Below are 25,702 nucleotides of genomic sequence, written 5' to 3'. Positions count from 1 at the left end.
CTTTTTCCGAATGTGACCTACCGAATTAGAATTAGTACCGGGTTTGTACTAACATGATCAACACGACGGGTGCCACATGTGGAGCAGGATTTGCTTACCCTTCCGGAGCACCTGAGATCACCCCCTGTTTTTAGTGGGGTTCGATCGTGTTGATCAGTCTTTTGTTTTCTATGTTGTGTTTTGTGTGCTATTATTTGTCTGTTGGTCTTTTTCTTTTTTATCCATGGCGTTGTCAGTTTATTTTCGACTTATGAGATTGAATGTCCCCCTGGTATCTATCGCCTCTATTTTACTATGGTTGCAAGGTAGACCGGTTCTGAATTGGTCCTTACAATTATTATTTGTATATGAATTCCCATGTCTTTTGTTCAAAGCGTACCTGAATAGGTTTATTTTAGAAGCAAGTGGCCTTTGCGCTGAAATCGGTGTCATACGTGTTTAGTACTATATTGGAGCTCCTTTGTTCGTATCAGATTTTTAGTGGGATTTAGTATCTCAATATAAGGCTTTTTGTATTACATTTTATGGTGATCCATTGATCTTTTCGTCTTTTTTTAAATTAATTTATTTGTCATTTAAAGTATTGATTTTTTTTTGGTTCTGTCTGTTTGTTTGACTCTGTAAATTTTCCTACCTTCTAAGAAGTTATTTCAAGAATATTGGTTGTATGGTCTACCCACTACAAAGCGTCCGAAACTCGCATGTGCCGAGTCTTTTAAAACGTCTTTGTCAATTTCAACAATTAACATGTTGCCATGAAATCTTAGACAATTTTTTAATTTTCCTTGGAGATCGGTATTTTTGTTATTTTACCTTTTTCATAATTTATCAAAATCTGTCAAAACTGCGGTTTGAACATGCTTCTTCAAAAAATAGATACAGAGGATGCAATCAGACAACACAATTGCATACTTTAGAGAAACAAGCTCTGTAAAGCCAACGCTAAAAAACTAGATACAATTCCTTTATTATAGAATTTTGTAATTACCTACTTTAGATAAACTACAAAATATATTAGAACATGAAATAATAAATTTTAACTGAAAAGAAGAAGGAGTTAGCTAAGGTTGATCAGTATACAATTATATGAACATGATAATTCAAGTACCAATTTTTTAGATAATTTATCGGCTGAAGTAGGTTTTTTTTTTTTTTTTTTTTGTTCTTTTGAAATTAAATTTTGTTCATAATATTGATTATTGCTTACGTAGTCACATAAATTCCTTGAATCATTAAGCATTAAGCATTTGTTCCCATGAATATTGTTGGAAGATATTTGCCTAGAACTAATATGCGTTTATGAACATTGAAAACATGAATGAGATTTTATCTTATCTAAATTGTTTGAAAGTTTCCTTCTTGAAATTTTAAATTGTATGACAAAATATTTCAATAAAACATTCACGTTGTTTTGGATCTAACACTTTAAAGGGGCATTAGCTACGAGATATAAAAATAAATATTTTTTAATTTTTTTTTTTTTTTTCAATTATTAGTGAAAGTGAAATAGTGAAATGATAATTCGCTTTTAGTTCAATTTTGTCAAAATGAGCTAAGAAACATCGCTGATGAATTATTCACTTGCAAGTGAATAACTCGACCTCATTTAATTCGTATTCATGTGACCTTCAATTTAACCCCTAATCTAGAGATTGGTTACGCATGTATTATTCGTGTTTAGCCATTAAAAGGAAAAGAATGCCACCATTGAAAGTTAATTAAAGGTGAACCATTTCGTTGACAGATTCTACAAAATATCATTCTTATACATGTAAAAACGATGTTTAACTTATCTTATTAACCTATAACATAAAATCAAACATACCTAGAAAAATCCAAATGCACGTGGTCACAATCTATTAATATTTATGTTTATGTTTATATCGGATTATGTGACCGTCGGCAGTCTTCGGAGGTCATTTAGATGGTTAATTAGATGGCGTCTAGCCTAAAATACATACAAAATGCTGATATATATTATCAAGTCTATGTACTGTTAGTTGTTTATTTTAGACTGATTGTAATTTGGATAAACGTTTTAGTATGTTATAAATCAAATATGAGAATTTGAGTCAAATCGGTGAACATGAATTTGATAGCTAATGCTCCTTTAAAGTTTAGAACATCTAAGCGAATTAGCCTTTTAATTTTTTTAGTTTTACCGACCTGAAGTATTTATTCTTTTTTATAAAAAGAACAGTTCTTGTCTGGAAACCTTTGTAAAATGTCAAAATATAAAAGATTGGTAAAAAGTAAAATAACAAAATACCGAACTCCAAGGAAAATTCAAAACGGAAAGTCCCTTGTCAAATGGCAAAATCAAAAGCTCAAAAACATCAAACGAATGGAAAACAACTGTCATATTCCTTACTTGATACTGGCATTTCCTTATGTAGAAATGATGGTAAAGTGTCCAGACAATAAATTAAAGTTTCATTGTTAAATGTATGTATTGCGATATCTTATATCACATTTGTCTGTTTGTTTCTGCCAAGTGTTAGACAAGATATGTAAATAAAGTACTTTCAGTAAAATTAATATGGTTTGTTCCTTAAATTGATTAAATAAAAGTACCGATTTCCTGAAATAAAATGTCAAAAATAAAATGTGAAATTATAAAGTCGGGTGATGTATGTAATTTTGTGAGACTTTTCATTGGTTTCATTAGGTTTTGATAGGTATTGTAACATTTGATCTTACCTTTATCACACATATTGTCGAGTATGGTCTTTACTTCTCTATTAAAAGCTTACTGTTATTAAATCACTAAATCACAAATCGGTAAGTACAGAACAGTTTCGTTTTCACATTAACTATTACATTAAATTTATACGAGTTATTGTATATTGATCGAACTGTACACAAATAAGTCGCATAATTTAGATCAACTGGTTGAAATGTCTTCCTTTATGGTTGAACAGCAGATAGAAAAAAAAACAATAACTCATTTACCTTTTGCATGATTTAATTTACTATTTATTGTGTCAACAAAACTGTTCAGAAAAATAAGTACATAGTAACTTCAAATTTTTTTACTAAAAAACCACGCTAAATCTAAAGTTATCAGAGTCTAAAAAGAACTTATAATTTTTTTTACCTTTAAGTGCCGTTTCTTCTCATCTTAATCTAACCATTTTACTGGTATTTGATATTGCCCAAGACACTATTTTCAACTCCTTATGGCAAAATTGATCTTAAAGGGTTTTTGACTATTCTTCATAGGTATCTTCTGGCCATATAGGTTTTCCTGTATTTATACATCCCTTGCTTTCACAATATTTGGTTTTTAGCGTTCCTGATGAAGGTGAATTGAGAAAAACGCTTTGGTCGCACCGAATATATTATGTTAATTTATTTTTTTCTAGCACATTTGTCAGCCTTTTCTTCCGTAAAAGTTCCGTCATACATATATACACGTTGTAAATATTTTTTTTAATTTTTGATACTTTCCGTTTACATGTATAATCAAAAATAACTGCATCAGAAATGAATTTAAAATATTCCTTGCAATTGCAGATATAGACGAATGCAACAGTGGACCGTGCCAAAACGGAGCAAAATGTCTCGACCAGATAAACGGGTTCACTTGTATATGTACGACAGGATATACTGGAATCAAATGTGAAAAAGGTTTGAAAGATTTATATATTTTTTATTTAATATACAGTGTTAAATGTATATTCTACATTAACATAGATTATACATTTGGAATAAACCAGCCCATATCAGCATACTCGGACTAATAAACCTTTGTCAATTGCTTCTCGTGCAAGTATGAGGATATTGGCTACCTTTGTACGGCTGCATTACTGGAAATATTACTATAAATATATAAGGATATGTTGATTCTTTGATTTTAAAATGATTGTCATTTTTATACACATATACAATAAATTGTTAAAATGAATAGCTAACATTTTTAAATAGTTGTTTGCTGTTTACATTGTTGATCTTTGAAAGTAACTGATGAGTTAATAAGGTTCTTTTTGTTTAAAGTTGCAGTGTGTCTGCAATTAATTTTTCTGGATTGATAAAACATTGGGAATAAATAATAAGTTTTCTATTATTCCGTGATTTTCCTTATCAGACTCGATGATTATTTCATTGTAAGTCTGGGCATCATATGGAAAAATTACAGATATATCAGTTTGGTATTGACCTAGAATCTAAAGTCGAAAGTATGTGATGAATAAACAAAAGAATTATTATATTAGTTATACATATCTTGGTTAAGGGAGGAATAAATCATTCTGATGCTAATAAGAAATTCTCTAAAATATACCTAATTTTTTTCAACATCTTATTTGTTACGTTTGGAGGACGTGTTTTTTTTTCAACAGACAATCGGCATTTTTATGGCAACCAGCTGTGTTCCTCTTCTTGTTGACTTGTTCCTTTATTCACATGTGACAGTCTTCGTACAAGAGCTTCTCGGGAAGAATGAATAGAATAAAGTATTATCCTTAAACTTCACGTTAAGCTATATTGATGATAACATCTCACTAAATATATTAAATTTTAGGTATCTTGTTGAGTTTATCTATCCAATCGAACTTCAAATAAAGGAAACCACAGGTATAGATAAGTCCGCCTCATGTATTTGGATTTCAATCTAGAAGTTGAGGTTCGGTGGAGAACTGAACTTTACGACAAAAGAGATGATTTCAGTTTTCTTATTGTGAACCATACATTTCCATGTAGCAACATTCCAGCAGCGCCTGCATTTGATGTATATATTTCCTTGTTGATACGACATTCAGTGCTTGCGTTTCCTTTCTTGGAAACTATTGAATCAACCAAGGGTTATTGGTGGTTAAGTTGAAGTAATTACCTCGACTGTTTTACGAATGCTGTCATGATTTGGTTGATCTTTATAGAGTGTCTGTCACAGAAGACCACGGATATGTTCCAATTGTCGTAGCCACACTCTTTTCTTTGGTTTGTAACCTAGCCGAAATGGACTCATCTAGGAATTTGTTCTTATCAGGATCTGCTCATCTGTAAAAAACCCACCCTGTTTTTGAAGGCGTTCTTGTTGCGAAATCTTTAGTTTTTTATAACGTGTTTCCTAATCCGTTTTCGTCGCTCTTTGTTGTTTGTCATTGTGCTGTCGATTTGTCTATGACTTACAATTTTTGGTTGTCCGTTTGGTATCTCCGGTTTTTCTTTAATTCATGGCTTTTTTTATATGGGCTCGGTTAACATCTCGAAAGTCCTTCATAAGTCCGATAAGGTAACCGTGGGACTGATATGCGTCGAGGGCGGATAACCGATCCATATGGAAAGTATCATGTATTAATCTATTTATATTGATGTCTATGCTCGTGAATTTTGTTTTTTAAGTCCTGTTATGCTTATTTCTTTCTCTTTTTTTTTGTTACACAGATATTGACGAATGCAGTAGTTCTCCTTGTAAGAATGGTGCTAAATGCAGTGACAATGTAAATGGTTACACATGTAATTGTTTGCTGGGATATACAGGTGTACATTGCGAAACAGGTATTTTGCTTTCATAATTTGTTTAACCTCAGAAATTACACTCTTACTTTTACGATAAAAATCGTTTTTAACTTCCCAAAAACTGCATCATCATGAAACAATGTATGAATACATCATTTACCTTTTTAGATATTGACGAGTGCGGTAGTAATCCCTGTCAACATGGAGGAACGTGTAGTGATCATGTAAACAAATATACATGTCAGTGTCCGCTTGGGTATAGGGGACAGAGCTGTGAACAAGGTACATCTAAATATGCATGGCCGAATTGCCTTCTTTCTGTCAAAATTTATTCAGATGAATATAAAAGCGGGAAAATGAATTTAATGATCGATCTTCTGAATATAAAATGGATAGTTCATATTAATAATTTGAAATTTGACAAAATATATTCAATTATACGACAAAAAATTTATAAGATTATTTAATTTATAACAACTAATTTCATTTGATCTTTAAATGATTTACTTATTAATTCAATTGATGAAGCAATTTTAACAATTTCCAAATGATGATTGTTTCTACAGATATAAACGAATGTGCTAGTAATCCTTGCAAACACGATGGAACGTGTCAAGATCATATAAACAGATACACTTGTGATTGTAAATCTGGTTACACTGGAGCTAATTGTGAGACAGGTAGGGCATACAGATGAACTTTTTCAAGCTAAAAACTCTAGAACATCATAGCATAATCGTAGTTTTATTCGAGTAAATAGATTTTTTTTTATCTAGAAAATTCAAATAAAAGTATTATTACTAAACGACATTAGTATCTGGAATCCAAATATAAACATTTTTCGGTGTTGTTAATATGTGTTTTGAGTACCATACTTAGGATCATCAAAACAATGTACAAAACACATCCTCAAAGATACCTGAATTAAAACTGAGTACGTCATACACGTATTTCGTTTTCCGAGTAGTCGGGCTCGAATTATAAAAGTTCGAAGACGAAATCAATTACAAAGTTGAAAAGTATTGAAAACCAAAATTTCCAAAATTATGAAACTTTATATAAGAATAAAGATCAGTCAAAGGGAGATAAATTAAGTAAACTTGAAGAAGGATTGAAAGATATTAAGTTTAAAAAATTAACTGATGATGAGAAAAATAATCTTGAAGGTAGAATACCTATTGAAGAAGCTGGTTTAATATTAAAAAATAGTAAAACGCCAGGATCAGATGGTTTTTCCACAGAGTTTTTTTAGTTGTTTTGGAAAGATTTGAAAATTTTTGTTGTAAATTCCTTGAACTACAGTACTGAGATTGGTGAACAATCTGTTACGCAAAAACAGGGAATCATTACATGCCTACCAAAAGGAAATAAGCCTAGACATTTCTTAAAAAAATGGCGACATATATCCTTATTAAATACAGAAAATAAAGTTGGCTCTGGAGTAATAGCAAAACGTTTTAAAACAATTTTAGATAAACTGATAGATTTCGATCAAACTGGGTTTATTAGTGGGAGATAATTGGAGAAAATCTTCGTTTAATTTACGATATTATGCAATTTACTGAGGAAGAGATATTCCAGGCCTTTAAGTGCTCATAGATTTTGAAAAGGCATTTGATTCAATTTTTCGGAATTTCTCACCAGTGTACTGACGTTGTTTGATTTTGGAGAATCAATAATCATTTGAATTAAAGTTTTTTTATAACAATATTTAATCAGCTGTTAATCAGGGAGGACATCTATCAGAATTTTATTCTATAGAACGAGGCTGTAGACAAGGTGATCCCTTGTCTCCTTATATTTTTATTCTCTGTGCTGAGATATTAGCACTAAAAATACGAAATGATAATAAAATAAAGGGCATTACTCAAGTTGAGCACAAACTTTCACAGTTTGCTGATGACACATCTCTTATTTTAAAGGGTAAAGAAGAATCTTTGAATGAAGCACTAAATGAATTAGATTGGTTAGGAAATATATCTGGTTTAAATATTAATTTTTCTAAAACACAGGTTATTAGGATAGGAAATAAAAAGTATAGTAATGAGGTGTTATGTCAAAATAGAAAACTTTCATGGGGAGAAACATTTTTTAAGTTATTAGGTATAAGCTTTGATGTTAATCTTGATTGAATTGTAAAAATTAACTATGATGAAAATATTGTACAAATAAAATGTGAAATTAAATAGTGGTCAAAACGAAATCTTACTGTTATTGGTAGAATTACTGTGGTGAAGGCATTGATATTGCCTATTTTGAATCATTTGTTTATATACTTACCAAATCCAAGTGATGATATTTAAAAAAAAGTTATTGAACTTATATACAATTTTATATGGTGTTCAACCATCAATAGAATAAAGAGAGATGTTTTACAAAACGATATTGACGATAGTGGACTCAAAATGATAAATCTTAGTGCATTTAATTTAGCACTGAACTGTACATGGATAAGGAGATTGTTTAAAACAGACAACAAATGGCAGAAAGTTTTTTTGTCAAATGTACATGTAGAAATTGAAAAATTTTATGATTGTGGAAGTGTATATATACAAAAATTACAACAAAATATCAAAAATAAATTTTGGAAAGATGTTCTGAAAGCATGGCAAGCCGACTTCTCAGAGAAAAAGATGAATATGACAGTTTGGAATGCTTTCTTTCAAGTCCAATTTGGCTTAACAATAACATATAGGTAGAAAATAAACCTATTTTTTATAAAGATTTGTTAATGATATTGTAAATGAAGATGGGTTTTTTCTCTCTTCAAAAACTAGAAGAAATATATCAGATAAAAGTGAATTTCATGAGATATAATAGTATTATATCTGCTGTACATCAAGCATCAAAATCATTTATGGGGAAAAATCACAAATTGGAACTACCTTTAATTCCATCAACTATTAAAAGACTTGTTAAAAGTTCAAAAGGATCTAAAGATATGTATATTGTTTTAAATAAAAATAAAATTGTTCCCACTAGTCCGTTAAGATGGACAGAAAATTTTGGCCTTGATAAAAATAATTGGAAAAGAATTTATAAACTGCCACAAAAAATACCAAGCTACAGTGGCTGCAGTATAGATTCAATCATCGAATCTTAGCTACAAACAAATTTCTTCATAAAATTAAGATTTATGATCATTTGTAATAGAGAAATTGAAACTTTAGAACATTTATTTTTGGATTGTGAACATACACATATATTATTAGAACAGATTGAAAGTTGGTTTCTGACCAATGGAACTAGTGTACTTATTACAAAAGAAGTTTTTTTTGGTTTGGTAACATTGCAAAAATATCAAAAGGCAATGCAGAAAATACTCTTTTTCTTATCATAAAAATATATTTATAATACCAGATGTTTAAAAAAAAAACTATCAATATACTCAGTCAAACAGAAAATGAAATATTTGTATGCAATTGATAAAATTATTGCATGAAAAATAAAAGTGAATATCAGTTTCACAGAGAATGGAATATTTTTGATAAATTATTAAGTTAAAGTACATATTTCTACTGCTATAAATGAAAATGCAGGATTTACTTTACTGAATTATAATTCAATGTCCAGATGAATTTGTATTGTAAATTCACCACATTTTCCTCTCTCTCTCTCTCTCTCTCTCTCTCTCTCTCTGGTTTTCAGACTGTCTTACTCTTTATCTTATATACATATATTTAGAAGAAAAAAAAAGCTTCCTAAGAAAGATGTATTGATTAGATAATATTAATAGATTTATATATTATATATTGCTATTATATTTGTGTATATTATATGCTGTAAATTGGAAGTTATAAATAATAAAAAAAAAAAAAATATTTTCCAAAATTCATGCAGAATTAATTTACACACAAAAAAAAACATAAAACAGATGATTTCTCTTGGAATTAGTTCGTATTACTCAATACAAAAAAATATAACGAAAATACCGAACTCCAAAGTAAATTAAAAAAGGGGAAGTCCATAAAAGCTGCCAAAATCAAACAGTATTAACCACCGGAACGAGTGAAAAGCAATGGTCGTATTCCTGACTTAGTACAGGCATTCCCCGAATAAAATGGTGGTTTAAACCTGGTTTTTATAGATAGCTAAACCTACAGTTTTTTGTGAAGTCTTTGTTTACTTTATTGTGTGTTCGTCTTTTTAAATTTAAGCAATAGTGTCGTCATTTTTTTTTTTCTTTTTGTTTTCATTTCCTCTTTTTTTTTGTTTCTTTACACTTTTATGATACGATACCAGGGATTACGCTGAAGACATGTGGTTTTCTTTTCATTAGGCTATTTCAGAAGTTCGTCGATTTTGGTTTTCAAAGACTATTGACTTATGCAAGAAATATAACTCTAATAATTATCTACGCATCGACATATAAATAGGATAAAACACCACTCAAATTGAATGATGAGTAAGCGTCACACAAAAAATATCCTTCTTGAGGGGAGACGATAAAATTATACCACAAAGTGTGGATTAAAAATTGAAATTAGAATACTGTATGTGTACTTTTTTGCGGTGCATTTATTTTCACGAATTTCGCGGTAGAGATATTTTCGCGAAAATAAATATATGCGAATACAAATGCAGCTTAAATGGATGTAACAAATATTTTTTCCCGGAATTTACAACTGTACATGTACGTAAACCTGGTTTCCTTTTACTTAACCCATTTCTCTGACGTCAGTCTATTGTTCTTACAGTAGATTATTTTTCAAGAATCCACTGACCACTTCGTTAACTTAAGATAACTTATTTTATAACTTTAAACTTTTAACTTACGATTTTTTATCCTCTCAAAAACGAGTGGCATATGAAGGGTTCGAACTCGCGCGTATTTTCTTCATAATCAGTAGAGTCTTCAGTCTATGCATGATACCACTATACCACGAGTGCTGACATAAATCGATATTTAAATAACACTCATAAAGCGCACAACTGTCAATACATGTCAATAAACTGTATGTCTGTCTCAGAGATAATTCGCTTTTGTTATCTAATAAAATATATATACTATGTCTGGATTTGTTCATGTTCTTTTCAAATTTATTTAAATTGTTTTATTTTGGGCGTTATTTTTTAAGGAAGATTATGTTCTACATTTGAACGTTCTTGATTATAGTTATATAGCAGTATGGAAATATCTTAAAACAGAGTTTATTTACGATGTCAGGTTTGAACATTGGTCGATTTTCAACATCGTTATAATGAACCGATGGGTCTTTATACGAATGTGGCTATTACACACTAGTTCTAAACACTAGAGAATCAAGGAATTGTATATATTAGTGCAATTCCTTGATAAAATAAACATTCTTATGCCCATTACACTTGTCACTTTTAACGTACAAGGACTTTTCCTTTTTATCATAGCAAATACTTACTTATGGTTTTAGTCTTATAATGATATCGTACTATCAATATTTTTTTCTTAGTTTGATTATAAATGGTCCAAATATACATCACGTCAACATTGAACGGACTCTTATTTGAATAAAGTGTGATATATAAGCTACGACCGTAAAACTACTTCTTTGATTGTAAAACCAGAAACAAAATCATCGCCTTTAAATGAAAATGAAGTATATAATACCTCTAAGATTAAAACAATATTTTTGTCGAGAAAAAAATTACAATGAAAAAATTTCAATTCGGGTACAAGGTTTGAACTTGGCACTGTTAATGTCACAGTTATGTTTTTCGGTACCAACGACTAGACGATCACGGCTATGAACAGCTTGAATGTAAAAGTAAAAAATTTACATAATTATACATTGTACATCTGTAGCAAGAGCAATTCTGCTGGAGATTCAGAATGCGTACCACAGATAATACTAGTTTATTGACTGGTTTACGATGGATGTCAAATGTAATAACGTTAAAAATAATCTAAACTTAATGAAAGGGAAACAGTTTAAACAAAATTCATGTATAATTGTTCAAAAAAGACCTTAAGCAATTATTTTATTTATTTCGGAAAGCATCATTAACTGGAGCATCCATGAAATTGTAGTGTTATGGCAACTTCGCTAAATATATGTATTTGACTTAGTACGGTTAAATTGATTTTTTTACATTAATAAGTACGGTTAAATTGTAGACAATCCTTAATCAGCTGTCAACAATTGCAGATTGCTAAATACTATATATGTAAATTTCAAAGGTTTCTAAATTTTGGTAATTACAATTTTTTAACTATTCAAAAAAAGATAAATAAATTCTGTATATTTATATATGTCTTTTTGAATAAATCATAAATACCAAAATCTATATAATTTAAATACTTTATAATGATAAAGCATTAAATGAAATATAAATATACAAGTATGAAATCTGGTAATAAAAAGGGGAGCTAACAACCCATTTAAGTTATATTAAACTTATGTTAACTTAAATATAGACGTGAACCGTGTGGATATAATCATTTCCAGCTATTATAAAATAAAAAAGACAAAATACGAAATTATTTTTATGAAATTCCGTTGATTCATTGTCAAAACATAAAACAGACAGTCGTTTTACTAGAAATGGGTTAAGCTAGAGAATTGATAAGAAGTAGTGGATTCGGAAACGATAATCAACTTGCGACTAAAGTCGCTCGTTGATTATCGTTTACGAATCTACTACTTCTTATCAATTCTCTACTACATAACCTCGTTTGAACAGAAAATCAATTAAGGACAAAAGGTAACAAATAATGACCAAGCCAAATCTGACAGTTTTATTGTGTAACTATAACTTAGTCGGATTATAATCTCATTCTAACGGACGACTGTTTTGGTGATTGAATAATATTTGTTTATTTTGTAAACAATATAACTGACCAGGTCATTATTAGTTTAGATTTCGTTTACAAAATAAGATTTAATTAATGAAGATTAAAATATTTTTTGAAAATATTTACAAATACAAAACTTAAATTTATTTAAACATAAATATGTATTGACTGATAGTTAGATTTCAAATATCAAATTTCACTTATGCACACATAATTATGAATGAAATAGTTCCGAAGGTATACACTAGATTTTACTCTTTATTAACATTAGTAAGGCTATTTACCTTGTTAAATTGAAACTTTTGCTCACTTAATACTGAAAATCCGTTATTGATATTTTGAAATTTTTTGGCAATACTGCGAAATTGAATACACGCGAATTCATCTGCATTACATATTCTGCGAAAATAAGTACATGCAAAAAAATGTAGATATACAGTACTTTCAATTTCGGTCGTCAGAAATAATACTAATAGTCCACATAGAAATTACACCTTGTAATTATATGTTAGAAATTAATTTTTGCTTTCTTGGACACCAGTGATATCGGTTTGTTTGTAAATTGTCCGATTATGTCTATTTCCTGTCTAATGAGTATGGATTAGCATATCGGGCGATGCTTGCATATTAAGAGGCGCTTATTTTATCGACGGAACTGGGCTCGCTCCGTTTTGGATTCCATACGGTTTCCTCAGGGTTTTTCTCTCACTATTTCTGTATTCACAACGGAAAACTGCTGTTGCGACCTATTTATTCAGGACTTGTCTCGAGTTAATGATAGTTTAAGCAACTTTGAAGAAAATAAGTGTTGTTTTTTATTGAATTAGGAGTCAAATCCTACACAAGTCAAATATATGTTCATTTGATTTTTCTTACATTTCAGATGTTGATGAGTGTGCCAGCACACCATGCCAAAATAATGGATCATGTGTTGATAATGTAAACAAATATACCTGTCAATGCTTACCTGGATTTCTGGGAAGTCATTGTGAACATGGTAAGATATTTTTCGAAAAAAAAAAGAACTTACTACAATATTGAAATTATTTAGCAAACTTCAAATTTTACAGCTATTTTTAAAATAAAGTGGCTTTACCTTTGGTCGCACATCTATCTTATCATATATTTTTTCGATTGTTAGATAGTTCTAGACTGATTTGTTATGAAAACTTTTTTCAGGAGGCTTTAGATGAATTTAACCTTATTTTTATATATTGCTCTACAGATACTGACGAATGTGCTAGTCAGCCATGCTCTAACGGTGGTACTTGCCAAGATAGAGTTAATGGATATGATTGTATTTGTATGCCAGGATATACTGGAACAACATGTGCTATAAGTAAGTGATTTCTTGCTATTACTGAAAAAGAACGGGCTAATGATAATTTTAAAGACAAACTGGTAATATACTCTGTCACATATATAATTTCCATAAAAGTACGTTTGCAAATTTCGTTCCATTTTTGCAATGTTGCTATATATTTAAACCATGTTTTACAATGTGTACTTTTTAGATATGTACTAGTAGATACTAAGTAAATAGATGCTTTTCACTAATGTTTTTATACTTCAGACATAGATGACTGCACACCAAATCCTTGTAAACACAATGGCATTTGTCAAGATAAAGTCAACGGATTCAAATGTGTTTGTCCTGCCGGGTATTCTGGAGCTAGATGTGACAATGGTACTTTTATTTTAGTTAAACAATTGAGTCTAAACACAGGGGTATTATGGAGCTAGATGTGACAATGGTACTTTTATTTTTGTTAAACATTGATTCCAAACGCAGAAAGGTCAGTTGATGGTTTAAACATTGACGTGAAACAGGCTTGAATTTCAGGTCATGACTGATAACCATGGAAAGTATTGAAAATATACCAAAATATTTAGATACTCAATCTTTCTTCCAAAATTTGCAAGGGAACAACAACATCATTTATACATAGTTTACTAATACAACAGAGTTATGAGGAAGAGCGACTGAAATCGACAATATATAAGTTTTACGGTCACCATTACTAAATGATTGACCGTAACGACGTGTCGGTGTCTCAACTCACTAGCGACATGTTCTCAAAATGTCTTTGATCTTTAATTAAAGTATAGTCGTCTAATCTGTATTTTTCAATATATTTGAAGTACAAAAAAGGCTTAAAACATAAAACTTTGAATTTGATCAGTTGTAAAACAACCCGAATGTTTAAAGATTGATAATATACTTTTTCTTCTTCTTGAAAACCTGAAAATTTAATGTTTTCATTTAAAGCATTATATATAGGTTAAAAAGTTGCAAGTTTAATAACTTTAGAATTCAAATTGAAATGTCTCACTCACAAATTTATTTTAGACGTTGATGAGTGTGCCAGTAATCCATGTCAATACGGAGGCACATGTACAGACAAAATCAATGATTTTAGTTGTTCCTGTGTCCCAGGTTATACTGGAAAGAAATGCCAGACAGGTAAACTATTTCAGTTCTTCTCGTGTTTGCGGTTATACAAAAAACTCAACATAGGTATATTATCCTGGACGTTCCTTTATCCACATAGGTAAATTATTTCAGTTATTCTCTTATCTACGATAATACAGTAAAGAAATGTCAGACAAATAAATTATTTCAGTTATCAATATGTCCGTAGTTATACAGAAGATACGTGAGACAGTGAAATCAATTCAGTATTCCTGTCCATTGTTACAAAGAAATGTCAACCCATAATTTCCTGTGTCATGGGCTAAATAAGAAATATCTATTTGACTGCCTATTGTTTTGCTCCTTTGACCAAGGCTGTGTACACAAAATTGAAGACAGGTAAAGAAGAAGGTAGGATAAGAGCCATTATCTTATCTCCTAGACATTTCTAGGAATATCATTGGTTAAAAGCCACCGCGTGGAGACCATGTATAATTTATATGGGGTCAGTAGGCGTGGTTTATTTTAATACACGGTTAGTAGTGGTGTTACGTTCCTTTATAAAAACACCACGGCGTCGAGGAAAAATCTGAAACATTTCACCTGGATAGCAGATGAAGAAATTGATGATGAGCTATTGAAATAAATGCAGAAAACACATAAAAAGCTAACAAGTTGTTACTGTTGGCATTTGTTTTTTTGTATTTTTGTATAGACTAATGGAAGAAGGTTCTTTATATTGAAGACTAGATCACTTTGATAGTCGAAATGCAACATGTTAAATAGTCGGTAAGATAAATTCGTTACACAGTGTGCTAGTGACCCAATAAGATCTATATGGGGTCAGTAAATTCAATATGGGCTTCGCGCTTCGTTCTCATCCCATATGGAATTTACTGCTCCCATATAGATCGTATTAGGTCACTAGCACACTGTGTAACTAATATCATGTGTTCCCTGAATTTGAAAGTTTAGTTAAACACTTTAAGCCTATTAACATTATGTTAATTGTATTAAAAAATGAGCAGGATTATAAAATCTGAACACATACATACAGAAACGTCACGTGTGATTCTACTATGATGTCGTAAACATATTTAGATTGACATATTTTACCTTAAATGACCATTTAGCACGTACCTTTTGACAAAACTAACTATGAATCAATGCCTTACCCAAAAAGATATCCAAGGGACTAAAAATGGTGTGATTGTCATTTATCAGTTGCTCCTGTTGACCATGTTATTTGTGTATTCATGAAAAATATAACATACAGATATTCTTCTTATCTTAAGTTATTTCCATGTTGCTGACCATAAATGAATTAAAAAATAATATTTGATATTTCTCATAGCTGCCAATTGAAAAGTTGTCATATGCTAAATACACGTTAAACAAATATATTTGTTACATGTGATTGGAAATCACTCATTAATAAAACCATATATACTTCAAATTCGATATTTTCAAGCTATTCTATTAAAACATCTTTATGTTTTTATGTGATGCCAATTTCTGATTTTTAAGATATGCAGCTAGTACATCATAAAGTTTCTAAAGGATTTCATAATATAATTTTGTAGGAACTACAAGTATGAGTATTTTAATGAATGTTTTCATACCCCAGTGTGTATCTGCTTCTTTGCATTTGTTCTAAGATCTGCTTTTGGATATTGTGTCTAGACTGTTTTGAAATTAGTTTTATGTGACACCTTAAATAATTCAGCAGTTGAAATAACCCTATTTCCATGCTACTTTTCTTGTGTGATGTGTTTTGAGTGTTTGCAAATCAAATATTATTGAAAAAATCAAAATATATATAACTTTTATATTATTTAAATGATATATATTTCAATAAAATGAAGAATGTCTTCTTTGAGTTATAATGTCATTTTCAATATTAAGCATGTCACTAAATGCTATTTCTATTAAATTTGACATATGAGGAATATAACACATTCCATATCATACCATTTTTGTCAATTGAAATATAAGAATATATTTGACTTGCTTTTTCAGACATTGACGACTGTTTCAGGCGGCCATGTGAACACGGAGCGACTTGTATTGACTTAGTAAATGATTACTCTTGTATTTGCCTTTCTGGTTATACAGGACGAAATTGTCAGACAGGTAAATACCTTCAGAGTTTATAGATATTCAACATCGAAACAGATGATTGATTTCCAGGTACATAACACGCATTTCTTGAATTACCCCAATCGACCGACCATGCAAGAACCTCATGGGTAGTCAAGGTCGTTAAAATACCCCATCATCACCCTCATCGAATAGGCTCATGACCAGCATTTGTGAAAACTAAGATTATAAATCGTCTGAAAGCCAGAGAACCAACACGGTCTTACCTTCTACGTTTAACTTTACTAGAGGGGATTGCAACTTTTGTTTTAGCACAATTATATAATTTAATGATTTTCGATAAATATAAAAAAATTGTAGTAATAATTCTTATAAATTGTTCAGTTATATCGCTCTAATTGAATCTTGGTTGCATAACAATGTCAATAGCAAGTCTTTTTTATTTTTCAGATATCAATGAATGTTATCCTAACCCATGTTTAAACGGTGGATCCTGTTTTGACAAAGTTGATAATTACACATGTGTTTGTAAAACTGGATTCACTGGAAATGACTGTCAGATAGGTATCAATGATATAATCTTCAACTTTTAAATTTTGATTCGATACAATTCAATTTAAATTGCAGGTTTTATTTAAAATATTTCCTTTTCATGTTATATTCACTAAAATTATGAAATTACACACATTTTTATCTGTTTGACTCATACATATAGATACATAACATTGAACACAAGCTAAATATCACTGTAACTGGTTATTAAAAGAGTAAGATATATATTACTATACTACATGTTGCGATTACTATATTATCATATACACAATCATTCATTTACTCATGTACTCATGTATTCGTTGACGGACATTCGGAAAAATAATTTAGTCTTTACTATTCCGCACGAATTAATAACGCATGCAATTCAGCAACATTTTTTGTACTTTATAAACGGTGTTCCAGAACTAATGCGTCAATACAGCCGATGAAACTATGATTTTTTTTCTATTTTCAGGTAAGAACATTTATATTATACAGGACTTATAATGTATGTTTTTCGATTCAAATTCATAGTTCAAGTTCCAAGGAACATTAAGAGACTTGAAATACATTTGTTTTACTGTTATGTATTTTCAGTGTGAATGCAAGTTGGTTTGCAACATATTACTTTTGGTCCTTTTTGGTTTTATCAGCTCTTCAACGTTTGTATTAGGTTTTGGACTTTCAAATATTTTGACCTCGATTATCACAGAAAAGACAATAATTGTCGAAATGCATTCCCTGTGCAATATAATTGGTACCGTTCACGTTAGATATTATCGTCACAATATCGACGTCCTATTAAGTACAAACCGAGAGGTCATTTATTCTGTGACATAAATATGTATCCCAAAACATGTCCCATTTTTATGAGAAACATAATGTTCTTTCGAAGCATGTCCTAAATGTTTGTGATACAACCATTAGAAATACGGAATGTTGAAATGAATGCCTATTTTGTGTGAATTGAAATTTATATGAAATATTGAGATATGGTAGGATTGCAATGAGACAACCAAACAGAGACCAATTGACATGGATGTAAGCAACTATAGGTCACCATACGGTTATGCATATTTGTACGTCACTGAAATAACGGTGTAATAACGATGACACTTTCTTAAAAAAAAACTTTTCATAATGCATTCATTGTTTTTACCATTATGAATATCGAAAAGGCCATAAATCTAAATTTCAAATTCTAGCTAGAAATAGTGGTCATATTGGGAATTTCGAGAACTTATTTCTAAATTAATAACGTTTCTACAGATATTGATGATTGTCAGCCGAATCCATGTCAGAATGGTGCCACATGTACAGATAAAGTTAATAGTTACAGTTGTGCCTGTTTACCAGGGTATACTGATCATAACTGTGCAACAGGTAGTTAAATGATAATGATTCTTTTTTGTCTTCTAACCTCCTAACATATATATGTGACGCTGACAGAGGTACGATATTGTGTTAATGATTTGTTTTGTTCTTTTATATCCAAATTAAAATAAGTTCATGTAAACTTCTGCTTGAAGTTGTAAATATAGATCATTTAAATCGATTACGATGGTCATAAACTCTCAATGATATGTATAAAGAAAGGCAACAGTAGTATACAAAAGTCATAAATCGATTAAGAGAAAACAAATCCGGGTTACAAACTAAAACCGAGGGAAACACAACACATCAACTAAAAGAGGAAAACAACGGAACAACAAAAACACTACACTGCAACAAAAACAAACGCCAACATACATAGAAACGGACATTGTTCTTTTATATCAAAATTAAAATAAGTTCATGTAAAGTCATTGTAATATTTTAAGAGTTTCTTGCACAAAATAAACTCTCAACTTATCTTTATATTTCAACGACATCTCAAATTTAGTTGATATTGATGTTTCAGTGGGTAAATGTATCTTGATTTGAAATAAGTCAAATTTTTTATACATTTTCTTCGATGACTTTTGCGATATGAATCGATTATTTTTTTCTGTATTTCAGATATAAATGAATGTTTGTCTCTTCCATGTAAAAACGGTGGAAGTTGTACAAATTTGATTGATAATTACACATGTACGTGTATGGCTGGTTATAATGGATATAATTGTGAACTTGGTTAGTACGTTTAACATTAACATGTTTTAATTCATACTACAACGTTATATACATGGATTATACTCATATACATGCATTAATTGCCACAGTTCGTACTACCATTGATTTTTAATTCTACATTGTACATACATATTTTGTGTTTACTTTTATTTTTATAATATTTTTATCGTAGCTTTGTTAATTTGTGATACTTTAAATACTGAGTTATAAACTTGTACTGTAGATATTGATGAGTGCACATCTTACCCTTGTCAGCATGGTGGTACATGTAATGATCTAATCAACAAATATCAATGTACCTGTTCGCTTGGATTCACTGGAAACAACTGTCAAACAGGTTAGTGTAATAGTTCATAACATGTTCTTATAAATATTCATACCAAATCTTCTTATTTTTATATTGTGTAATTTCTCATTTATGATAATAATGCACTTTCAACAGCAGTATTAACAAATGTTTCCTTCTCCCGAAATTGTAGAGATAACACGCGTTCATTAAAATATTTCTTTGTCATCTAGATATTACTGTTGTGTGTCAAAATATACAAGCATAATTCCGTATTTCTGTTTTTCTCCTATTGCACCTCGCTATGTTGCTGCATTACAGATTAAAGAATACGTTTGACAATTCTATTTTATTTTTACAGACATAAATGAATGTTCCAGTAAACCATGTCAACATGGCGGTACATGTACTGATGAGATAAATGGATACTCTTGCACATGTTCGCCTGGCTATACTGGAACCGAATGTCAAATAGGTATTTTACCATAATATTTATCTTTATATGAGCGCTTGCAATAAAAATGTATAAAACATGTTTCGTATTTCCTCTTTCTGTTTTAAATTGAAATTAATATTCCCTCATAAGGAGTCAAGGGATGTATAAATTTGTCCTGGTTTCTCCGTCTGGTGCCATGGGTACGATTACCCAACAACGCAGATGTATAAATTCGCAGCTAGGTCTAGTTGGAATTTTGTGACGTGAAATGCGATGCCTCGTTCATATAGAGTGATACACTTTGTGCATTATAAAAACGCTTGCAAAAATCTTTCATGGATCCGTAGCTGACCTATTCCAAAGTTAAAGTGCTACCTCTTTACAACATATTCTCATTTTCAAGTGACAGTCGATACCACTGCTTTCGAACGTGTCGTCCCTAAGGGAATCACTAACCAAGTAGTCATCACTCATATGCTGACAAATATCTTTATTGTGGTCATTTTCTGTAGTACTGTTCATTAAATGTTGAAATTGAAACACTAATTTTTCTAACTCTTGTCATAGCCAGATTTGTTCAATAGTAAGAAATAAGTTTACAATGCTCTCTAACGTGTAGTTGCTCTTTCGACTACTAGTATTTGATTTGTGTGCCAACGATGAGGTTGATGTAGATGACATGCGCGTTTGGCGTGTTAAATCATAAGCCTTGTATGTTTGAAGAGTTTTTTATTTTAGATATAAACGAATGTAGCAGTTCTCCATGTCGAAATGGTGCAACATGCAATGATGAAGTAAACGGATATTCTTGTTCATGTGTCGCAGGATATACAGACGTCCACTGTATAACTGGTACGCATATTACTAAAGGATAGTGTCTGTTACATTGTTTTTGCGTATACTTTATCTGTGGTGTCTTCATGACCAATTGTAAGGTAAATATAAAAATAAGAAGATGTGGTATGATTGCCAATGAGACAACTCTCCACAAGAGACCAAATGAAACAGAAATTTACAACTTTAGGTCACCGTGCGGCCTTCAACAATGAGTAAAACCAATACCGCATTATCAGCTAATAAATACAAAGAAACAGAACATGTTCCCGCATATAAAGCCACACACAACATCGTTTTCGTATGTAAATTACATTACATAAACTGCTTGATAAAGGAATTAGGTATTGATAATTCACTTGGAAACTCAACATATACCCAGCTATAAAAGGCCCGGAAATCACAAATGTAATACAATTCAAACGAAAAACTAACGGCCTGGTTTATGTACAAAATAATGAACGAAAAACAAATATGATATGCAACAACAAACGACAACCACTGAATTACAGCTCCTGACTTGGGACAGGCACATACAGAATTTGGCGGGGTTAAACTAGTTTGAAGGCGCGCAAAACTTTTCCCTAACCTGGGACAGTGGTGTAACAATACAACATAAGAACAAACAATAAAAATCAGTTGAAAAGGGCTTGACTCATCAAATCGATACAAAGCAGAAATACATCTAACAAAAACACAGAGTGGACGTGGCAGAATACTTATACATCCCCACAACAAAAAGACACTAAGTATTGATCTGAGGGTACTCGCAGTAACTGACAGCTAGTTCAAAGCCAATAACAACTAATAAAAAAAATCATGCATTTAAGACTAAAAAACAATCAGTACACATCCAACATCCAATGGATTTAGTGTAAAGACGTCATTAACAGTCAGAGAAAAACATGACCTTGTGCATTGCCAAGATACAGATATCGATAGATATATAGCCATGAATGCGCATATATATAAAAATAATATTTAGTTTGATTTTAATTTACTGATAACAAAATCAATAATAATACCAATAAAAACAATATTCAAAGATCTAATTTTAATGTTGGATTGGTAACCTTTTGGAATAAGATTATTTAAAGGATCGATAACTTTACCCGGATCGTATCTAAATTTCCGGGCTCGGTAAACAAAATCTCCGTAAAAATTAGGATGTGCTATCCAGTGTATACATTTTGGCAAAATAAGTCATCGTCCTCTATTATGCCACCTATTTTTATGGCATGTTTTCTTTAATAAAAAAAAAAATACATTACCTGTTTAGTTATCGTATTGGTCAGAAATCGTGCTGGTTATTTAATATCTAAACTACAAAATGTAAAAGAACAAAGATATAACATTCTAGTATTGTTTGAAGACAGCAGTTTAAAAGAACAGTAAAATTAGATCATTCTGTATTTGTTTAATTTTGGACCCCTGGATTAAGTCAAACTGTCTACCGAATGAAGAGATAATATGAGAAATAGTGATATTCCGTTTACTCAATTATTCGTGTGATTTTTGCTCATACTAAACCTATTTAAACGATGTGTGATTAAAATAAAATAGTTTTTGAAAGTGGCATATTGAAAATTTTATAAAATGATAATTTTTAAGTACTTGCCATATTTAATCAATTGCAGATATTTATGAATGTGCAAGCACTCCTTGTCAGCATGGTGGCAACTGCACAGACAACATTAACTACTATACATGTCAGTGTCCTGCTGGATATTCCGGGGATAACTGTCAAATAGGTATTCTAAAGCAATTTTTGTAAATAATAGTTTTTTCATTGGTTAAAACTTACCGTCAAATCTATAATTTGCCGTTTCAGAATGTAACACATTCTGGGTAATATTTTCAAAAGCATAGACAAAAACGCTGTGATTGACTTACAACGTCCCAAACAATTGAAATTCAACCAATAATGGATATTGTTTCAATTTGTGGTACGAACAAGGAAATTACCCATGGTCCAAGATTCTGAAACGGCGAATTGACATGTCGTAAATAAGGCGTGAGCCGCCAAATCCAATTGCTTGTATCAAAAATTGCTCAAGTACTGCAATATAGTCGAACATAAAACAACAAATACCTCAAAAATGGCGTTTTGATGTGATATAGTCCACATTTGAATCGTAGAAGTAACGTTATAATCTTCAATTTGAAAATGTTCATTTGTATGACGTCATGTTTAGCCTTAACGTTTATAGGCCAAAGTCATTCGTGAAGCTTCGCTGAAGTAAAGTTAATTCCAATAAAACTTCATTTGAACCGTCAAATTGCCAATTGACGGCGGTAACTCTTCAATTTAGTACTACTATTCCTTAAAGGTTGAAGCCACGTTCATTCGTTTTACTAGTTTTAAAATATACTTTTATGAACCAAGATACATTCTTAAAACTTCTTTCATTTTCAAAATATTGCATAATATAAATGGACGACCTTCTTCAAATTCTTTGACATTTTCTTCATATTAAGCAATTTACCAAATGCCAAACTAAAAAAAAATCATTCCTCTTCGTTTAACTCAACAGTGGTATAAATGAAAACCTAAATATGTTTTTTTACGGATTTACCTTATGCGAGCTATCAAAGACATTAAATTACTACATCTGTTTGCTCAAAGTGAAATGCATTTTCAGATATAAACGAATGTAGCAGTTCTCCCTGCAAACATGACGGTAGTTGTAGAGATCATGTAAATAGTTATTCGTGTACATGCAAGCCTGGATATACTGGTACCAACTGTGAAACAGGTATTTGAAAGTCACAATTGTTTCTAGGTAGCTCTTTTTGTCATTATTTACTACAACAGCTTTTTTATAGTTACAAAACGGTTAGCTTTCCTTAGTTTTTAATTTACATGTAACATAATTATTAGATATGACAGGCTATGGCATATTCTACTTTTTCTTCTTTCAAAAGTATTTACAGTATTGATATCATGTATTTCACATTTCGCATCTTATGGGACTTGATTTTAATCTCATAAATGTGCCTATTCACATCGTTTTAGACATCGACGAATGTTACAGTACACCTTGTAGAAATAATGGTACATGTACAGACCTAATCAATAAGTACACATGTCAATGTCAGCCTGGATTCAATGGTATCACATGCCAAATAGGTAATATATATATTTAATAGGGATTCTACAAATTATCACATGTTTTTTAATTGAATTATTCGACTTTAGACAGGATACATACCTTGGTACGATATATTTATTCTACAATAATAAAAAGTAACTGTTGGAATGCTACACTGAATTTCATTTTCTTCTTTTCGTCTGATCGTTTTTTTGTGTGACGGGAGTAAGAAATATATATACCTATCGACGCTTATTAGCATACAGCTTTAGGCAGAGTTAAGAAAAATATCACCATGAATTCATTTAAAATGAAGTGCAGTACATTATAGTTAATGGGATGATATCACATTTCATTTTTTTTACTGTATTACGACAGGTTTTGTGACTATCAATATTAATGGCGATTTTGTAATAAAATAATGTTAACATTTAGATATAGATGAATGTGTTAGTCAGCCATGTTCAAATAATGGTTCATGCCATGACCAAGTGAATGGTTATGTGTGTAGCTGTATGCCTGGATACACAGGAAAGGATTGTGTCATAAGTAAGTACTATAAACATGATGTATATCAAATACAAAAACAGTTTTGTGAACGTTGTATATCAAAAATATATTTGACATTCCTAGACAGATTTAATTCTGAATGCTTTTGTTTATCGTCCAGATACACACTTAGGTATGTGGGGTATGCTATTATGGTAAGCATTGCATTGCCAACTTTATTGGTCATATATTATTTTCCCGTAATTCTGGTACTTGGTGTTAAAAATCTATCCTCAAGTGAAGGAGTTCTTTTTGAGAAAATCTGTGTGGGATTATATCGAAGGATTGCTCTAAGGAAAATGAGATTACGGAGGTATTGTTGAATAATTGAGGAACTCCTTTATAATTCATATTCATTAATTGTATTCTTTATCTGTTTTATTTTAATTTACATTTCTTTACTCTTCAATAAAATAGCAAATATAACTGACATTACTTCTAGTATGAAAAAGTGTTATCCTTTTTTTATAAGAAACTCTTTTAATATGTTCAGTGGTACATTGAAACTCTTAAAGTTATACTTTAAAAATTTCCTATGGTAGCTTGATTTATGAATGTTACCTAATATCTATTCTTTTCATATACAAGATTTTTATTGGTTGCAGATATTAATGAATGTGCCCCAAATCCATGCCAGAACAATGGTATATGTCAAGATCAAGTCAATGGATTCAGATGTATATGTCCAAAAGGGTATTCTGGTGCTAGATGTGATAATGGTACGGTTCAGAATAGATAACTGTGATAAACGTTTAATTATCAATTCAAATATTTCATTAGATTAAAGTGATACGATACTTAGGGGACATCTTAGAACAATTTGTCGAAGAAAGGTCGACCAAATTTTTTTTTTAAAGAACTGACAAACAAAACTCAAATTCTCCACTAGTGTCACCTGATGTGTTATACCTGTTGAATAAAAATGAATTCGTGAATGTCTTTTCTCTAACACTTTTATATTACTGTAGTCATAAACCATCGATACACTAATATTTACGAATATTTTTTTGAGCATCAAAAAGTAAAATAACAAAAATACCGAAAATTCAAAACGGAAAGTCCCTTATTAAATGGCAAAATCTACCAATTTATTATATAAAAATGTCCAAAGAAA

General features: G+C 30.7%; 1 protein-coding gene across 1 annotated transcript in view; it reads left to right on the top strand.

Moving 5' to 3' along the window:
• The window catches only part of LOC127736940 (fibrillin-2-like), a 120,288-nt gene that overhangs the window by 20,411 nt on the left and 74,175 nt on the right, over positions 1-25,702 (top strand). The window contains exons 10-29 of the mRNA XM_052247503.1: positions 3,517-3,630; positions 5,386-5,499; positions 5,629-5,742; positions 6,027-6,140; positions 13,116-13,229; positions 13,458-13,571; positions 13,806-13,919; positions 14,583-14,696; positions 16,665-16,793; positions 17,196-17,309; positions 18,549-18,662; positions 19,278-19,391; positions 19,615-19,728; positions 20,039-20,152; positions 20,852-20,965; positions 22,585-22,698; positions 23,590-23,703; positions 23,964-24,077; positions 24,475-24,588; positions 25,194-25,307. Coding sequence (XP_052103463.1) covers positions 3,517-3,630; positions 5,386-5,499; positions 5,629-5,742; positions 6,027-6,140; positions 13,116-13,229; positions 13,458-13,571; positions 13,806-13,919; positions 14,583-14,696; positions 16,665-16,793; positions 17,196-17,309; positions 18,549-18,662; positions 19,278-19,391; positions 19,615-19,728; positions 20,039-20,152; positions 20,852-20,965; positions 22,585-22,698; positions 23,590-23,703; positions 23,964-24,077; positions 24,475-24,588; positions 25,194-25,307 — 2,295 coding nt within the window. The remainder of the gene's footprint in view (positions 1-3,516; positions 3,631-5,385; positions 5,500-5,628; positions 5,743-6,026; positions 6,141-13,115; positions 13,230-13,457; positions 13,572-13,805; positions 13,920-14,582; positions 14,697-16,664; positions 16,794-17,195; positions 17,310-18,548; positions 18,663-19,277; positions 19,392-19,614; positions 19,729-20,038; positions 20,153-20,851; positions 20,966-22,584; positions 22,699-23,589; positions 23,704-23,963; positions 24,078-24,474; positions 24,589-25,193; positions 25,308-25,702) is intronic.

The sequence above is a fragment of the Mytilus californianus genome, unplaced genomic scaffold (genome assembly GCF_021869535.1).
Source record: "Mytilus californianus isolate M0D057914Y unplaced genomic scaffold, xbMytCali1.0.p SCAF_4, whole genome shotgun sequence".
NCBI classification, from domain to species: domain Eukaryota; kingdom Metazoa; phylum Mollusca; class Bivalvia; order Mytilida; family Mytilidae; genus Mytilus; species Mytilus californianus.
The sequence above is the reverse complement of the archived record's forward strand: the minus strand, read 5'-3'. Positions and strand labels throughout refer to the sequence as shown.